Source organism: Brachyistius frenatus, unplaced genomic scaffold (assembly GCF_029030835.1).
Source record: "Brachyistius frenatus isolate BFR_SWC_R1_liver_20210118 unplaced genomic scaffold, ASM2903083v1 Contig_39, whole genome shotgun sequence".
Taxonomy (NCBI): Eukaryota; Metazoa; Chordata; class Actinopteri; family Embiotocidae; genus Brachyistius; species Brachyistius frenatus.
The window spans coordinates 2,259,340-2,274,141 of NW_027210638.1; the positions used below are offsets into that span (position 1 = coordinate 2,259,340).

A 14,802-nucleotide genomic window follows, 5' to 3' on the forward strand; every position below is an offset into this window, starting at 1 on the left:
ATAATGATTTTCTGGGGAAAATATGAGCCACGAAACCCACCGAATGCCTAAAGTATGATAACCATGGCACTGACGTGTGAAAACATTGTGAGAGTGCAGATGTTATTTCAGCCGATGTTTATCCTGCCAGTTAAAACACTTTTTTTTTTTTTTTTTTTTTTTGGAGCGCTTTAACCAGCAGTAGAGGGTCTAAATATTCCGCGGTGGAATAGTGACAGATATCTGCTCATAAAGAGGAACAGGGTTGTGGTGGTTTTTACAGGCTACATTGCGTACTGCCTACTTTAATACGGCAGGTGGCGCTAGAGGTCCAACCTCACAGAATTCAGATTCCAACGTCACAAAGGGAGTCCCATTAAATGATCTGTGTCGCCCCGCAGCGTTCACTGAGCTGAATCAACTGGTAATTCAGCTGCTGCCCTATAACTGTGTTAAATACAAACGCTGCAAACTGTCATTTCATACCGGTTTGAATGTCTGGTTCCTTACAGCCTATGTAAAAAAAATAATAATAATAATTTAAAAAAAAACATTTCCGAGAGATTACTCTATAGTGAAACAAGAGCAGATGGCAGGGTTGTATAATGATAAGAGTCACTTCTAACCAGAAAAGTGCCCTGGAGTTCCCACAGAGACGTTGGTTTTTATAGCACTCCCTTGCGTCATAAATTATTAGTGTACTGATTTAGAGACTAGATTATTTCTACTTAGAAGTGCAATGTTTACAGCCTTGGCGTGAGTACTAGTAATTTGATGAAAATGAATCTCCGACAGAACATAAGAAGTTCAAGTGCAGCACTTTATAGTCACTATTTTTTATTTTTTTTTATTTTTTATTAATCTGGTGATTAAAACAAACATTCGTACATTGGCATTAAATCGTTTATTGTTTAAGTGTTCTATCTATTTTAACTGCTGTAATGATTTAGACTGTAGAGAGAGATGCTTTTCACGCTCGTCCATTATATAAACTCTGTATACGCGACAGCTTCTGTGAAACAATGAAGTGTATTCACTCCAGTTCTGCTATCATCTGTACAACCTTAGTTATTTAATAAATCAAATTTGAAAAGCAAACACACACGATCAATGTATAAAATGTGATGCTTTTATTTTTTTTATTTTTTCAGATTAATAGATAGAAAGAAAAAAAAAGAAAGAAAGAAACATTAAAAAAAAAAAAAAAAAAAAAAGTAAATAGAAAGTTCACCCCATGTGTTTGGGAATTTCTAAATATTTTAGAAATGCAGGAAGTTCGTTTTGTTACTTTGTTGACTCCATACAGCCTTGGTACAGTTACTCTTCTCTGAAATGTAGCCGAGTGGAGGTATTAAGTGGCAAAGAATGCAAATACTTCAACGAGGTGCAAGTACTCCAAAATTGTAGTGTACTGTTACTTTCCACCGCTGTCCACGTGACATTAATTAAGGCAACAACAACAAAAAAACCTGAGTGATAATGAAATATAGTTTAAACTTTATTGTTCCTGTGTGTGTGTGTGTGTGTGTGACGTATTGGGTTGGAGATTAAGAGAGAGAGAGAGAAAGGCACGCACACACACACGCACACACAGACACACACACACACACACACACACACACACACACACACACACACACACACACACAGACAGAGGGAGTCGGTGTTCCCATGCAGCAGCAGCAGCAGACCAGTTGGTCGGTGGCACCTTTTCCGCCAGCTCCACTCTCTCCTTCACTCCGCTCCTCTTGGACCCGTTTCTTCACTCTTGTGAGAATCAAACAGCTTCAGTCGGACAGACTTTTTTTTTGTTTGTTTGTTTGTTTGTTCCTCCCTCTCAATCCGTTTTCCAGCCTGCTCTGTTTTTGTACGGGACACCGGCGGGACTCTCAACGGTCACACTTTAGCGCCCGTCGCGTCCGAGTCGTCGCGAGGCACCGGCTGCCAGTAAGTAAACCACGCTCGTTAAAGTTTTACACATCTTTCCAGACACGTCGTGCGGTTTCCACTTGTCAACGTCGGTCGTATTTAGAGGAGGGAGTTGTCGCAGTAAAGTTGCAGGTGCGTTGTTTGTTCTTTCTCCCTTTCACCTTTGTTACCTCGTGCATGTGCCGAGTCATCAGCTCGCGCGGCATCGATTAGACAATGACATTCACCTTTTATAGAAAAATAAGATGAGAACGACAGCACAGAGAGTCTGCATATCAAACAATGGAGTAGGCTATAATGTGAACGCTTCCTTTACTTCAATTCATTACTACTTGTGTCGATAGAGCAGCCAGTTAATCTCCACGGTCCGTCTCTGCTGTAGCATCACTGTTCCTCCACAAGTCTAATCCACCTGTTTGTCAAGCCGTTTATTACATTATAAACATGCTGTCTCTTTTTTTTAAGGCGTCTTCAGTGCCAACTGACCATTTTCCACCCTGATCAAATTCCCCTTTTCGAAGATTAAGAGGTCAAGTTTGTGCCGAGCTCCATTCGCTGGCGGGCGTTGACACATTTTCTGATTTCTCCCCTCAGAGGCTTGAGAAGTGAAAGGTGTGAACGGTGCTGGAACGCAACAGGATTATCATCAGACTCCGAGAGGCGAAGCAATCGCACCATGAGATTAGACGTTTTCTGATCTCTGCTGCACTACGATGCCTTTGAGGTTACAATGTCTACGCTGAAGCACGTCGTCCTGCAGGAGAAAGACCAGGACAATGAAAAGAAGCTGGACTGGAGTTACATCGAATGGGGAGAGAATGAAGTCGTCACCGCAGGCGTGGCGAATGCGCAGACGCAGACGGACTCGGGGCCCGTCGAGCACAAGGAGTGCCAGACCAGCCACCCGGTCATAATGCACATCGATCTCACACGGACACGCTCCAGGCCGAGACACCTGTCTCTGGTGGACCCCGACAGCTTGGTTGCGCCGTCCTTCCAGTTCGACCGCCAGGCCCCCGGGCGCATCTCCACGTCTCCCACGCTGAGGAGGATGAGGAGCACCCGCCGTCCCCCGACGGACTCTCGGGACCCCGCCGTGATGGGCAGCACTCGGGAGGAGCCTTCCTCTGAGAGCGCGCCGGCCCCCGTGAGCCCGCCGTCCCCCGTGAGCCCGCCGGCCCCCGTGAGCCCGCCGTCCCCCGTGCGCAGAGCGAAGTCTCCTCTGGCGGCGGGCCCCCTCTCTGACGAAGAGATCTGCCACGACCATCCGACCTCGTCATCGGGTCGACCGAGAAGCAGGTCAAAGACTTTTGACAACGGTATCACTTCCGTGAGACAACAGTGTCGCAGTGCTCATCCTGCTTTTACTGAAGATTTTGGATTTCTTGCTGGTGAATTGCAGGTGAGCCTTTACCGGGTTTCTGGGTACTTTCAGTGCGCACGCAGTCATGCAAAAGCAACTAGCGGCCCCCGATCTCCACACAAACCTCCTCCCAACCATCACCTCGAGGCATTTCGCCCCGGCCTGCTGTGGATTTTTAGCTGAAGCCTATAAATGAAATGGTTACACATTCCTTCCTTGCGGAAACCTTCTCTCCCTCATTCTGCTTTGCCTCCTGCAGCGGTCGCTCACAATGCGAGCTTTTGACGGCAAAATGGATCAGCAGTTACGTGCACTGACAGCTTTGACCAAACCCCACTGCCTGGTAGAGCTCTGGGAAGGGTTCTCCTTGGGGGCCCCCCCCCCATTCACCGCAGTCAGCAGTCACCCCATAATGGAGGGGTCAGTGAGCGATGGAACAAGATAATGGGGAGATCTATTCATCGGCCCGTGGTATTCAAGCAGGCACTTTCTCAATAGAGTCCCGACATTCTCCTCCGATATTGGAGGCTTTTGAGTCCAAGCGGCCACTTAAAACACCGATTTGAATGTCTTTGAAAGTGATATAGTGGTGTTGTTAGCAGAAGGAGGTCTCCGCAGCCTCTAATTGATGCTGAGTGTACAATACACTTCCTACGTGCAATAGGACAGTGATAATATGGCGTGTAGATAATTACTGCTTTGGAAAGTTGACCCCACTAATGTTTGTTTTTGTTTTGTTTTTTTACAGGAGAAGGAGCACTGCCATACCAGGTAAGTGTATTTTGGGCTGCTTTGCATGTCGCATGTGTGCCCTGTCAGGATTTGACCTTCAAGTGTACATATTTGCTTATTGGGAGTGCAGTCAAATTTTTCCTATAAATAATACAGCGCTTCTTTGTCCCTTATATCTGCTGCCGTTTCCAAAACATCTCTTAATCATTCGCAAAAAAAACAAAACTGGAGCCGTGTCTTGTAAAAGTTCCTTTGACTCATGTGCTCGCTGGATGCTCGTGAGCAAGCCGGGATGATTGGACCTTCGCTTTAAGGAGCCCCATTGTGCATTCATTGCCATTCATGTCTTTGTTAATGGTTCATAAGCTTGGTGGGTTACGTTTTGAGAGTCCCATGGTTATGTATGGGCGAGACAAACCCTCATTAAGGCTGTTTTCCCTTACTGCCGCCCACACCCCTCCTAATGGGCGGCCAGGCTCTTCCCCTCACTGGATAATTAGGCAGCTATTGTCCCTGTAATTACGCCCTGGCCCTGTGCCTCTTACAGTGACCAGGCCTCGTGAGCCATTGGTTGGGACAGTTTTGTTTTGGGGCATCATTATTTCTCTTGTGTAAGAACAAAGCACCCATTTTTACAAGTGTTCTCGGTGGCAGAGAGGCTGACAGAGAGATCTTTCTGAACGCCCACAAAGCAACAGGATGTCGTTGTGAGGATGCTTTGGAATGAACTGCAAGGAGACACTGACCCGCTGCGGAGGAGGGACGGCGCCTTTTTCTTGCCGTCCCATCAGAAGCATCACCCGCTGCAGGGCTCTGGTGCTGCCGGCCATTATCTGTTTTACTGTCGATTCAATTTTCCTGCCAGTGAGAGCGAGAAGGAGTCGGTACTTTCACAGTTCAACAAGAGTGTCCCGGAGGGGGGAGAAAAAAAAAACCCAACCCGTACCAGGTTACTCCTGTTCAATTGTCGACTAACTTATCCTCCAAGCGTACAGGTTGGCTTGCAGCCATGTGGCCTACATGTGCACTCGTGTTAGTCTCACGCGCCGCCTGTGCAACTGAGCCGGCACAGCGGCGAGAATGCAGCTACTGTATGAGGGAATGTTGTTAGCTGCAAAAGGAAGGCAGTCTATCAGTCTAATGAAGAAGTTTTTATGCATGAAAGCACCGGTATTCTTCCTCTTCCATGTACTTCTGCTCCAGTTTATTGTATTGTAGTCATAAACGGAGACATCAGCCCTCATCTGCAAGCCGGGCTTCCTTATGGTCTGATTATGTCCTGATTACCTTTGTTAGTCAGAAGGTGCGCTGTTGATCCCCCCCCCCCCCTGACTGAATGAGAATGTGGTCTCAGATTTTGTGCTTGTTATCAGTTCCTTTTCTACGTACTCCTGAACTTTAAACTCCCTCCATTTTGAAGCCGAGAGCCTGAAATATTTCGAAGCGGAACCGCCGAGTGTCGACGTGGGTCGCTGACCAGTTGCCGATCAGTGTCGGCGTGCTGAAAGTGAACCTTACCTTCAGCTAAACCAGCCCGTCTGGTTGCTTTGCGCCTTCCCCCCCCCACCCCTCTGCCGACTGCAGACATATTAAACGGCTGCGAGTCTCTTGTGAGCGTCGGGACCGTTTGGATTGTTATTGTCAGAGCCACCCTGTCGCCGATCAAGTTTTGCGAGGTTTAGACTCTTTTAATTCTCATAAAGAACGAAAACACTCCCGTGGCCACGACCTGCATATTTAATGTCAGCGTCCATAACGCGATCACGTCTATCAAGGTGTTTGGGTTCAACGTGTGCAAGTCTATTTTCACTTTCGCCAGTCAAAAACATTTTGAGAACAGTGGCTGCTTGAGCTTTGCCAGAGGCTAAAAGGCCTCGGGTGTTTTTCCAGCCACGCCTCGGTTACTAACTAAGAAAAGGAAACCAAGAGGATTATAACTGGCACACACTGACAGCTCGCCTCCCTCCACACAAATAGAGCGATCCATTAATCGGCAGCCAGACGCATTATCCTTCATAATTTCTTCCCCTCATGTCCAGCACAGATGGTACTTCAGAGTTATTTCAACCATGTAAAATGACAAAAGGAATTCTGTTATTTCCTGTGGCTTTCACCAAGTCTATTCTCTTTTACAATGGAGTGATAATCCTTGTAAAAGTGTACTAAGATGTCCACTGAGGAGTTCTTTTCACAGTATGAAGTACCAGTTTAAATCTTTGCATATTATAACGGCTATAAGTTTGTCTGTCTGCTTCCGTGTCTTCAGGCGTCAGGAAAGGAGGCGGAGCTCCGTGGTGGTCAGTTTGTCCGGATTGGATGTTTCACCAGGAGACCTTTTTGTGTCCAATGGAGCGGCCGACATCTTAAACGATTCAAATTTCTCTGGTAAAACTGTCCCATCATTTTTATTCGAACGCTTTTGCTTCTCATTCTCTGGACTCTCCGATTTAACCCCGTCAGTCTCGGCACAATGCGACCCCGCCCTCTGTTTAAGTGACGTTTTCACTTGAAAAGATTTGTGTGTCTTGTGAGTCAACATATCAGCCGCCTCAATCCTTAAGAGCAAAATAAGCTTTCATGTATCGCTGCAACCTGGCCTCGCTCGCCGTCACGGAGATCCACGCAACAAGTGTGCATCGCAGTTTGGTTTCGATTCTGGCTCACTTTATCTATTGAAGAAAGAGCCTGTCCCCTATATCGTAGATCTACATATGCGTGATGCAGCATAAAGCCGTTGTGTAAATGCAGCTTTACACATTTTCATCATTTATAATAACCCCCAGTTACTTTGAAAAAGGTCATGCTCAACTCGTCAATAATTAAGAGACTTTGAGGGGCAGATCAGTGGAACGAGCACAGAAATACAGTTTTGAGGCCTGGGGTTGAAACAAATAAGCAGCAAACGGCTGTTTAATGCATCAAAGAATGCATGTTTTGTCTGTCTGTGGTGCAAAACCATGAATCATGTCCAAAAAGCAAGAGGGCGACATAATTTGTGTCCTATTTGATATGAAATTTATCTGGGTATGTTTGCAAAAATAATAATAGCTTTGCACTCTGCAGGTTTTTTTTTTTTTTTTTTTTATCCTAAAACACCCTGTGTGTGTGTGTGTGTGTGTGTGTGTGTGTGTGTGTGTGTGTGTGTGTGTGTGTGTGTGTGTGTGTGTGTGTGTGTGTGTGTGCGTGTGCGCGTGTTTGTGTTTGATTCTAATCTAATTTGCTGGACGGACCAAAATCCTTCTTGTTTTTTTTTTTTGTGTTAATAAGCAATTTTATGTTTACTATTTCTGCAGATACTAAGAAGTCAAAGTGGCCTTTTTCGAGGCGTAGTACGGTACGTGTGCTGTTTTTCTGGTAGTGGTTGATGTTTGTGTTAGCCTGCCAGTGGTGTGCTTAGTGTACTTTTTAGCAGGGGGGCAGTTGGTTTAGACATTGTTCTCTGACCCACTTCTCAAAGCAGATTAGTGTGCTTCCTCTTATCCCTTTTGGCCCACGCAGGTTTTGTAATTGGTAAACACTTGAAATGCAGAACTTGAGCCAGACGTATTAATTTAGTCTTTGAGACTGCCAGACTGTTATGTGAACGAAGCAAAAAAACAACAAAAAAAAAATAATAATATTAATCACATTGATTTTCTGGTAGAGCTGAAAACCTGCCTGATGTCTCTGTGCGTCTCTTCTCTTCAGACTAAAGGGAAGTCGCAGACGGGCACGGTGTCAGATATCGAAAAATATCTTTCAACCGTACAGATTCCAGACTGGAGAGACCCCGATCTTCAGAAATATAAGGTGAGAACTGAGCGCTGTCAGCAGCAGAGGCCCTCAGGCATCTGTTTGTGACATAGATCCCCATGTTGGTTCCGTCTGTGGAGTGACTTACAATCAAAGCAAAGTTTGAACGACGAGATTTCCAATCCAAATACAACTCTGTGTTTAAAAAGTGAGTCAGAAATAACAATGTTGGCAGTTAATAGTGAAGTTCCTGATATGTTTCAAGGTTGTGAAAGAACTGGAATTTCTAGGCAGTAACCAGTCAGGTTTACCCTGCACAGATATATAAACAAACACTGATATACTCTCGAGTCTATCATAATGTGGGAAATTTACGAAACAATTTACGGAACAATTTAAGTCACGGAACATGTTTTTTTAAAAATTATTATTATTATTTTTTTTTTTTAAACAAACACATTTTGTGAGGTGTGTGAGGACGATGCACCTGTCCTGTTGTCATCTGATGTCTTTTGTAATAGTTTTTACCTGCCCGTCTTTCCGTCTCTTGTCTGCGCAGGACTACTCGCTGGCTGAGTTCCTGCAGGACCACTCTTCCCAGGCGAGTGCTTCCTCTGACCCTCAGGGCTTCAAGAGACAAGAGGCCATCTGGGAACTCCTCACCAGCGAGTGTGTTTACTTCCTGGATCAGCTCATGGTTCTCAAAGAGGTGACTCTGTCTATACAAAGCCCCACAACACACACACACACACACACACACACACACACACACACACACACACACACACACACACACACACACACACACACACACACACACACGACCACAAATAAATAGACCAAACCCAAGCGAAACCCAACACCTTCTGCTTTGTGTTTTCCACCATTTCGCTGGATTTCTGCTCATGTAAAAAAGTCTGTTCAGGTTTTCCATTCTTTGTAGCTTCGGATTTGAAACTTAATGCGAGCACGACGGGTGAACCTGTTCCCTCTCTCTGACTTCTTTGTGCCCCTCAGGTCTTCTTGGCGACGCTCACAGACCTGCAGTTGAGGAACTGCCTCACTGACGTTGACTCGTGGAGTCTGTTTGCAAACCTCAAAGAGCTTTGTCTGGTGAGACATGATGCGAATAGGGTGCACGGAGCCAGCTGGTTTTATAATGCACCATGTAAATCCTTTCACAGCAACGGTGCATTCACATCCTAAAAGTAACAAGTCAAAATGTCAAGAGAGCTAAAGATGGACTCCTGAAAAAGAAAATGTTTTTTTGTTGTTGTTGTTTTTTTAGCCTTTATTTAACATCAACGCCTCATTATATTTAGACAATGTGTTCAAAAATAAGGGAAGAAGAACCCAAACAGGGAACTAAAATGTGGCAATTTAACTTCAGGTTGTTTAACTGAAAGTGTCACGAAAGGTAACACGAAGTGGTTTTTTTGTTTTTATTCTGCCGCAGGTGAGCTCTGATTTTTCAGGCAAACTCCTCCGTGTCATCAAGGACACGTTCGAGATCACCGAGGGTGGCCGGACCACCCTGCTGGAGCTGCTGGGCAAGGCAAATGTCTTCTCCCACACCGACACACGGACTGCGACGGCAGTCTGCACTCAGTTATTCATTCACTTGTTTACAGTCCGCGGATGAGACGACGGAAACACGTCTTCAAAAGAAGCGATCACGCGTTCAAATTCACTGATTAATATCAACATGTTTCAACGACCGACTGGAAAAATCCATCGGATGGTTCGGACTTTTGGAATAAATATCCCCAATGATCAAAAGATTGTGCTAATTAGTCCACACGATATGTGATTTTGTGTGTTCAGTAAGTATGTCTATACCACAGAGAAGAAAGCAGGCCACGCTGTGGTGGCCGGGTACGTGGTGCTTTTATTGTGCAACAACTTTTACACCGCAATCGAGAACTACTTTCTTTTAAAAGAAACCGACACGTGTGCACGTATCTGATGCGACAGTAACATCACCGGTGTCTGGAGCTCGTCTCTTTTTATCTCGCACCTCAAGAGCCCGTTGAAAAATGAGGCGTGAACTTTTAAGGAGGAGGACGTGATAGAAAACGTGTCTGCGGCAATCACAGTTTACTATTTTGCCCTCCGATATCGAACAATTTTGAGCTGCAAAGTTCAACAGCGACGTCTTCATATCTTCGCGTTAAATCGAGGATCGCAGGAAGCAGCCGAGAACAAATATCAAACGCGGGGCTTTTTAAGCGATCCGCACGCAGTTCGGCACCTTTTTTTTTTTTTTTGTATTCGAAATGATTTGTGCGTCTGCAGCTTAATGCAGGACGTGACTGTCTCCCGGTGTTTGTGTAACGCTCCTTGTCTGCTGGCAGGCGTTCCGGGAGAGGATATGCCACTGCCTGCAGAAGTACTGCCTCAACTACTCCACGGCTCTGCTGTATCTGGACCACCTGAAGCCCAGAGAGGACTTTGGATCTTACGTGAAGGTACGGGGGAGGGAACTCGCTAAATGCCGCTAAATTGTGTTTTGCCAGATTGGACGGAAAAGGACGCCGTGTACTTTGAGACTGGAGAGAGGACACGCTGCCAATGAGAGGGATGCTTCTCCATTTGTCCTTTGTGTGACCTTCCCTGTGATCACGCACATGTGTTTGTGAGGGCTGTCATTGTGTTGTGGGCTTGGTTGGTTATAATGTCTCTTCACGTGCATTTAACGGCCCATTCCCCCCCCTCACACACACACACACACACACACACACACACACACACACACACACACACACACCCTTTTCCCCTCCTGCTCTAACAACCAGTGTGACAACCTCTCTGATCTCCTCGCACGCCGTCCTGTCTCTGCTCTCCCCTCTTCTCCCCGTCAGTGGGGCGAGAGGAACCAACAGTGCCGGAGGCTGCAGCTGCGCGACCTGTTGGTGGCGCCATTGCAGCGGCTAACCCGATACCCACTGTTGTTGCGGAACATCGCGAGGAGATGTCAGCTGGACGAGGAAAGCAGCTGCCTGCAGGCTATCGCAGAGCAAGTGGACACATCAATATGTGAGCATGTCGTCACCCCGGCTTACAAGAGCTGCCTTTTAATCTACGAGCTGCATCGACAGACATAGCATGCTCTCGTTTTGGCTTCCGCCTCATCAGCAAGACTCTCAGCGATTTGAACGAGCACGTGGCGTTGCAGGGCGGGTTCTGGCTTCAAACACTTCGCACAGATCTTGAGTGACAGCTGATCGTAACTCGGGCGCTTCTTCAGCACCGGCAGGCAGATAACAAACGCGTTTAGATACAAGAGGCATGTTAAGTAGGTGTAATTGTGCTTATCTCGCCACAAACAGCCTGGTCCTTTTTTTTATTTTTTTAAATTTTTTTTAGAGCAAACAGGTTACCTGCCTTGGACGGCAGCCAGCGGGGACACCGACTGTTATTCTTCCCAGCTTGCCTCTCAGCCTGCAGACAGGTTGTGGTGGTTGTCTGTGGAACTAAATGGACAGACTGTGGGAAATGTGCTGCATCAATGCACCTCAATGTCCTCTTGTTGCATTGAACAAATAACCTCACAAAACCCAAAACGGCGTGGGCCGTCTTGAATCACACACTAGTCCGTAAACCATTAAAAAAAAAAAAAGGTGCGTGACGACCACACCCTCTTAATGCTCGAGATTTATGTGAAGCACAGGCGACGTGGAGTATTGTAACCACGGCTGTGACGTGTCTACCAACGTCCTCTTCTGGGTGTGGGCGATATTTACTGCACTAGCTGACGGAGCAGCAATCTCTCGCCATGTGATCACACCCATGTTTTGACATTACTGTACAAGACAATAAAGCAAGGTAATAAGGGTTATTAGCCACGTTGCTGCACTGCAAGGAGCTATTCATGTGTTCCATAACGTAAAAGGTATGATTAATAACGAGACTATTTTATTAGAAGTGGTTAAAAATAAAAAATTATTCTAAGTAACCACAGCTGTAATACCTGCCTCATCATTTTTAGCATTACTTTAAGAGTCGGAGGTTCTGTTTTTGTCTCTGCTGATGATGTCTCAGACGGTCAGTGTCCTGTCTTCTCTGTTTCGAAGGTGATTTAGAGGGAAAAGTCAAGTGGCTGGATAACTACCAGAAGGTGAAACAGTTGAGAGACGCCCTGGTGTGGCTGCCCGTATGGGAGAGAGACAAGCGCGCCGTCGTCCCCGAGGTCTGTCTGCTTTATGCGTTTGTGTGCACATTCATATTTGTGTGCGTTTTGTGTCCTCAAGAGCTGACAGACCAACGCGCTAGTCGCAGATCAAGCACCAACACTTGATCTTCTGACACCCTTTATTTTTTTTGCGTGCAGATAAAATGTCCGATAATTTCTTCACACGTGAAATCGGATATCACGAAAAGCAACCATTGCGGAGTTTACGATGCAGTGCGTCGTCAGCTGACGCTGTCAGAAACTCCCATCTTTCAATGTCAGCTTACATGTCAAAAGGTGAAGGCCATTTCTTTCTTACCTGACTGACCGCTTCTCTTTCAGAATCTGAAACATCTCCTGAAGGCCGTCACGCTGGAGAATCTCATTTCTCAGAGAAGTCTGCTGCACCAAGGGAAACTGGCGCTCACGGGTGCGTGACGGCCGGCAGAAATCCGACACGGTTTACGTGCCCGTCGCAAAATCTTACACCATCTCTCTTCGATCCATCACCAGAGAACACAAAGCTGGTCGACGTTTACCTGTTCCTGTTCGACGAATTCCTGCTGATTACGAAGACGAAGAGGAACAAGAAGGTACGCCGCTCTCTCATCCTGTTCTCGCTCTGCTCTGAACCAGCGAGAGATGTTCGGCGTAAGGCCGCTGTAGCTACACCAGCTTCCCCGAACTTGCTCACCTTGTGTGCCGACTTCCTGTGCAGAAGTCCGTCGGTCCGGAGCAGAACTCTCTGAGGCTGCCGCAGAACCTGGAGCTGGACCAGCTGCTGAAGGAGGGCTGCACCTTCACGATCCTCGACCAGCCCGTCTCTCTGGACCGACTCCAGCTCAAGAACATCGATCAGCTGAATGCCTCCAGTAATTACGACTTTTCAGACATCGTTTTTGTTGGGTTTTCCAGACACACTTTGAAAAGATAGAATCTGTTGAGCGTCCGCTGGCAGAGCAGACAGAAGAATCAAAATACCATGCCGGGTCACAGTTTTCTGTGTCCGTGTTCGCGGCCGGTGTTCCATGTTGGTGTTATTTATTAAAAGGATGTTCTGCTTTCTTCACAGCGTCTGGGCTGCCTCACTCTTTCATAATAATGCACCAGAACCGCTACCAACAGTGTATCGGTGCGTTCGTCCTGCAAGCGGCATCCGAGTCTGCCAAGGTAGTTGCAAAAGCCACGTGATTCGCTAGGAGCTCCAGAACACCGATTACCTCATGTTCACAGAAACATTGGGTACATATCACATGGATATGTTAATTATATTCAAATATTTCTGTTTTGGGAGAATAGCATCAACACGAGATTTCAAATCTACAGAAAACTACAAAAATAACACTTTTAATGAGCTTCTTAAATGTGTATTTTCCATTCAGTTTGGTACGCAAGTCACTTTAGATTTACTTTGGATGCGGAATTGTTTCTAGATATAGAATTGTAAATCTACCCACAATCTACAGGAGATTTACCAGAGCTGGCTTTTATTACCTAACAATAAAAGGCACGTGAATATTACGGTTTAATTTCTGCACAAGTTGTTTTCAAATTTTTGCCTTGAAATGAAGGCCAAAATAGCCACACAAAAACAACAACAAAAATTGTTTTATCTTCCTTGCATGAAGCTGTTTTAGCAAAGCCCATATCAACACACATTGGAAAGGAAGAGCTGTGCAAATAAAATACATAATATTATTTGGACAGTCCATTCAAACAGATGTAACCCCCCCCCCCCCCATTAAGCCTGATATTTCTGTTTCTGAACACCTTCTTATGTGCCTTTTTCCAGAGGGTGTGGATGACAAAGATAGAGGGCGCAGTGACGGCGCTGCTGAAGCTGGACTCTCAGCAGCCGCGAGTCAATAGCGCCTCACTGTGGCTGGAGTCTTCACAGATATGATCTGTCAAACCGCACTAGAAGCCATCTGACATCTTTCTACTGTCAATATGCACTTCGCTGTACCTTGAAGTCATGGAAATGACTGTACTAGCACTAAGATCATTTTGTAAACTAAATGTTTGCCATTAACGGCACCCGCTGTAGTAGTTTACAATAAACATCTGATTATGTAGCAAAAGTTGTGTTTTCTTTTATTTCTTTTGCACATTTCATCTATTTTTGTAAACAATTTCATCAGGTTTCTTGATCTTCAAGTTCCACTTGTTTATGAGCTTTTGATCATATCTCGTTCTTTTAAATCAACAAAAGTGTCTCGAGATTTGCGTTAACATGGACAAAACAAGTGAAATTTGAACGGCTGCAATCCAACTTGAACTCCCATCGTTTATTTTGTTGTCACCTTTTATTTCCAGGGAAAAGAATGATCCTCAAACCTCGAAAGAAGATCGAGCAAACTCAAAAGTAAAACACATTTAACTGGGTTAAACGCGAACGCTTGAGGGGTTTCAGTGCAAATGCTTTGAGCAGCGAGTCTCCGGTTTGATTCACGCGCTGCGCGAGTCTTCTTCATACGGGAGCAAAAAAACGTAACAAGAAAATAGAAACATACTGTAGGTTTTTATTTCGGTTTGTCATGACCATGAATTAAAAAAAAAAAATAAAAAAAAATCAAGTGGTGCATGTGAACATAAATTACATAACTTCTCTCCTCCCTTCAGGTGAGCTGAAGTCGCGCTGACTGTGGTGATACGTGGCGCACGGCCACCGCTCCCGCTGAGCAGCGAACGTGCAGGATGTCGGCCTAAGGCACGCTTTCACAACCACCAAACGTGGGAGTAAAACGTGAGCCACAGGCCAGTCAAGTCATCATGCATGACAACGGACAGCAACACGAAGCAAGCCGCAATTCAGTGTGTACGGGTCTGTGGTGCCATTTTGTAAAAATGAATAAGACACTGATGAATCCACATACAGTTTCACTGTTGTCAATGT

General features: G+C 45.7%; 1 protein-coding gene across 3 annotated transcripts; it reads left to right on the plus strand.

Moving 5' to 3' along the window:
- The first annotated feature begins 1,842 nt into the window (after positions 1-1,842).
- On the plus strand, positions 1,843-14,089 carry plekhg7 (pleckstrin homology domain containing, family G (with RhoGef domain) member 7). Of its 3 annotated transcripts, none has more exons than XR_011311044.1 (17): positions 1,843-1,926; positions 2,503-3,310; positions 4,020-4,042; positions 6,270-6,388; positions 7,297-7,337; positions 7,691-7,792; positions 8,295-8,444; positions 8,753-8,848; positions 9,192-9,290; positions 10,090-10,203; positions 10,597-10,771; positions 11,809-11,924; positions 12,249-12,336; positions 12,420-12,499; positions 12,625-12,778; positions 12,979-13,148; positions 13,699-13,769. XR_011311044.1 is itself a non-coding variant. In XM_069701952.1 (17 exons), exons 2-17 carry the CDS (start codon positions 2,639-2,641, stop codon positions 13,807-13,809), a joined length of 2,238 nt encoding a protein of 745 aa, XP_069558053.1. In that variant the 5' UTR covers positions 1,843-1,926; positions 2,503-2,638; the 3' UTR covers positions 13,810-14,089. The 3 variants fall into 3 exon arrangements, 2 of the variants coding, with proteins under 2 accessions (XP_069558053.1, XP_069558054.1); XM_069701952.1 differs by having other exon boundaries at positions 12,979-13,076; positions 13,699-14,089; XM_069701953.1 differs by having other exon boundaries at positions 1,849-1,926; positions 2,374-3,310; positions 12,979-13,076; positions 13,699-14,089.
- The last annotated feature ends 713 nt before the right edge of the window (positions 14,090-14,802 follow it).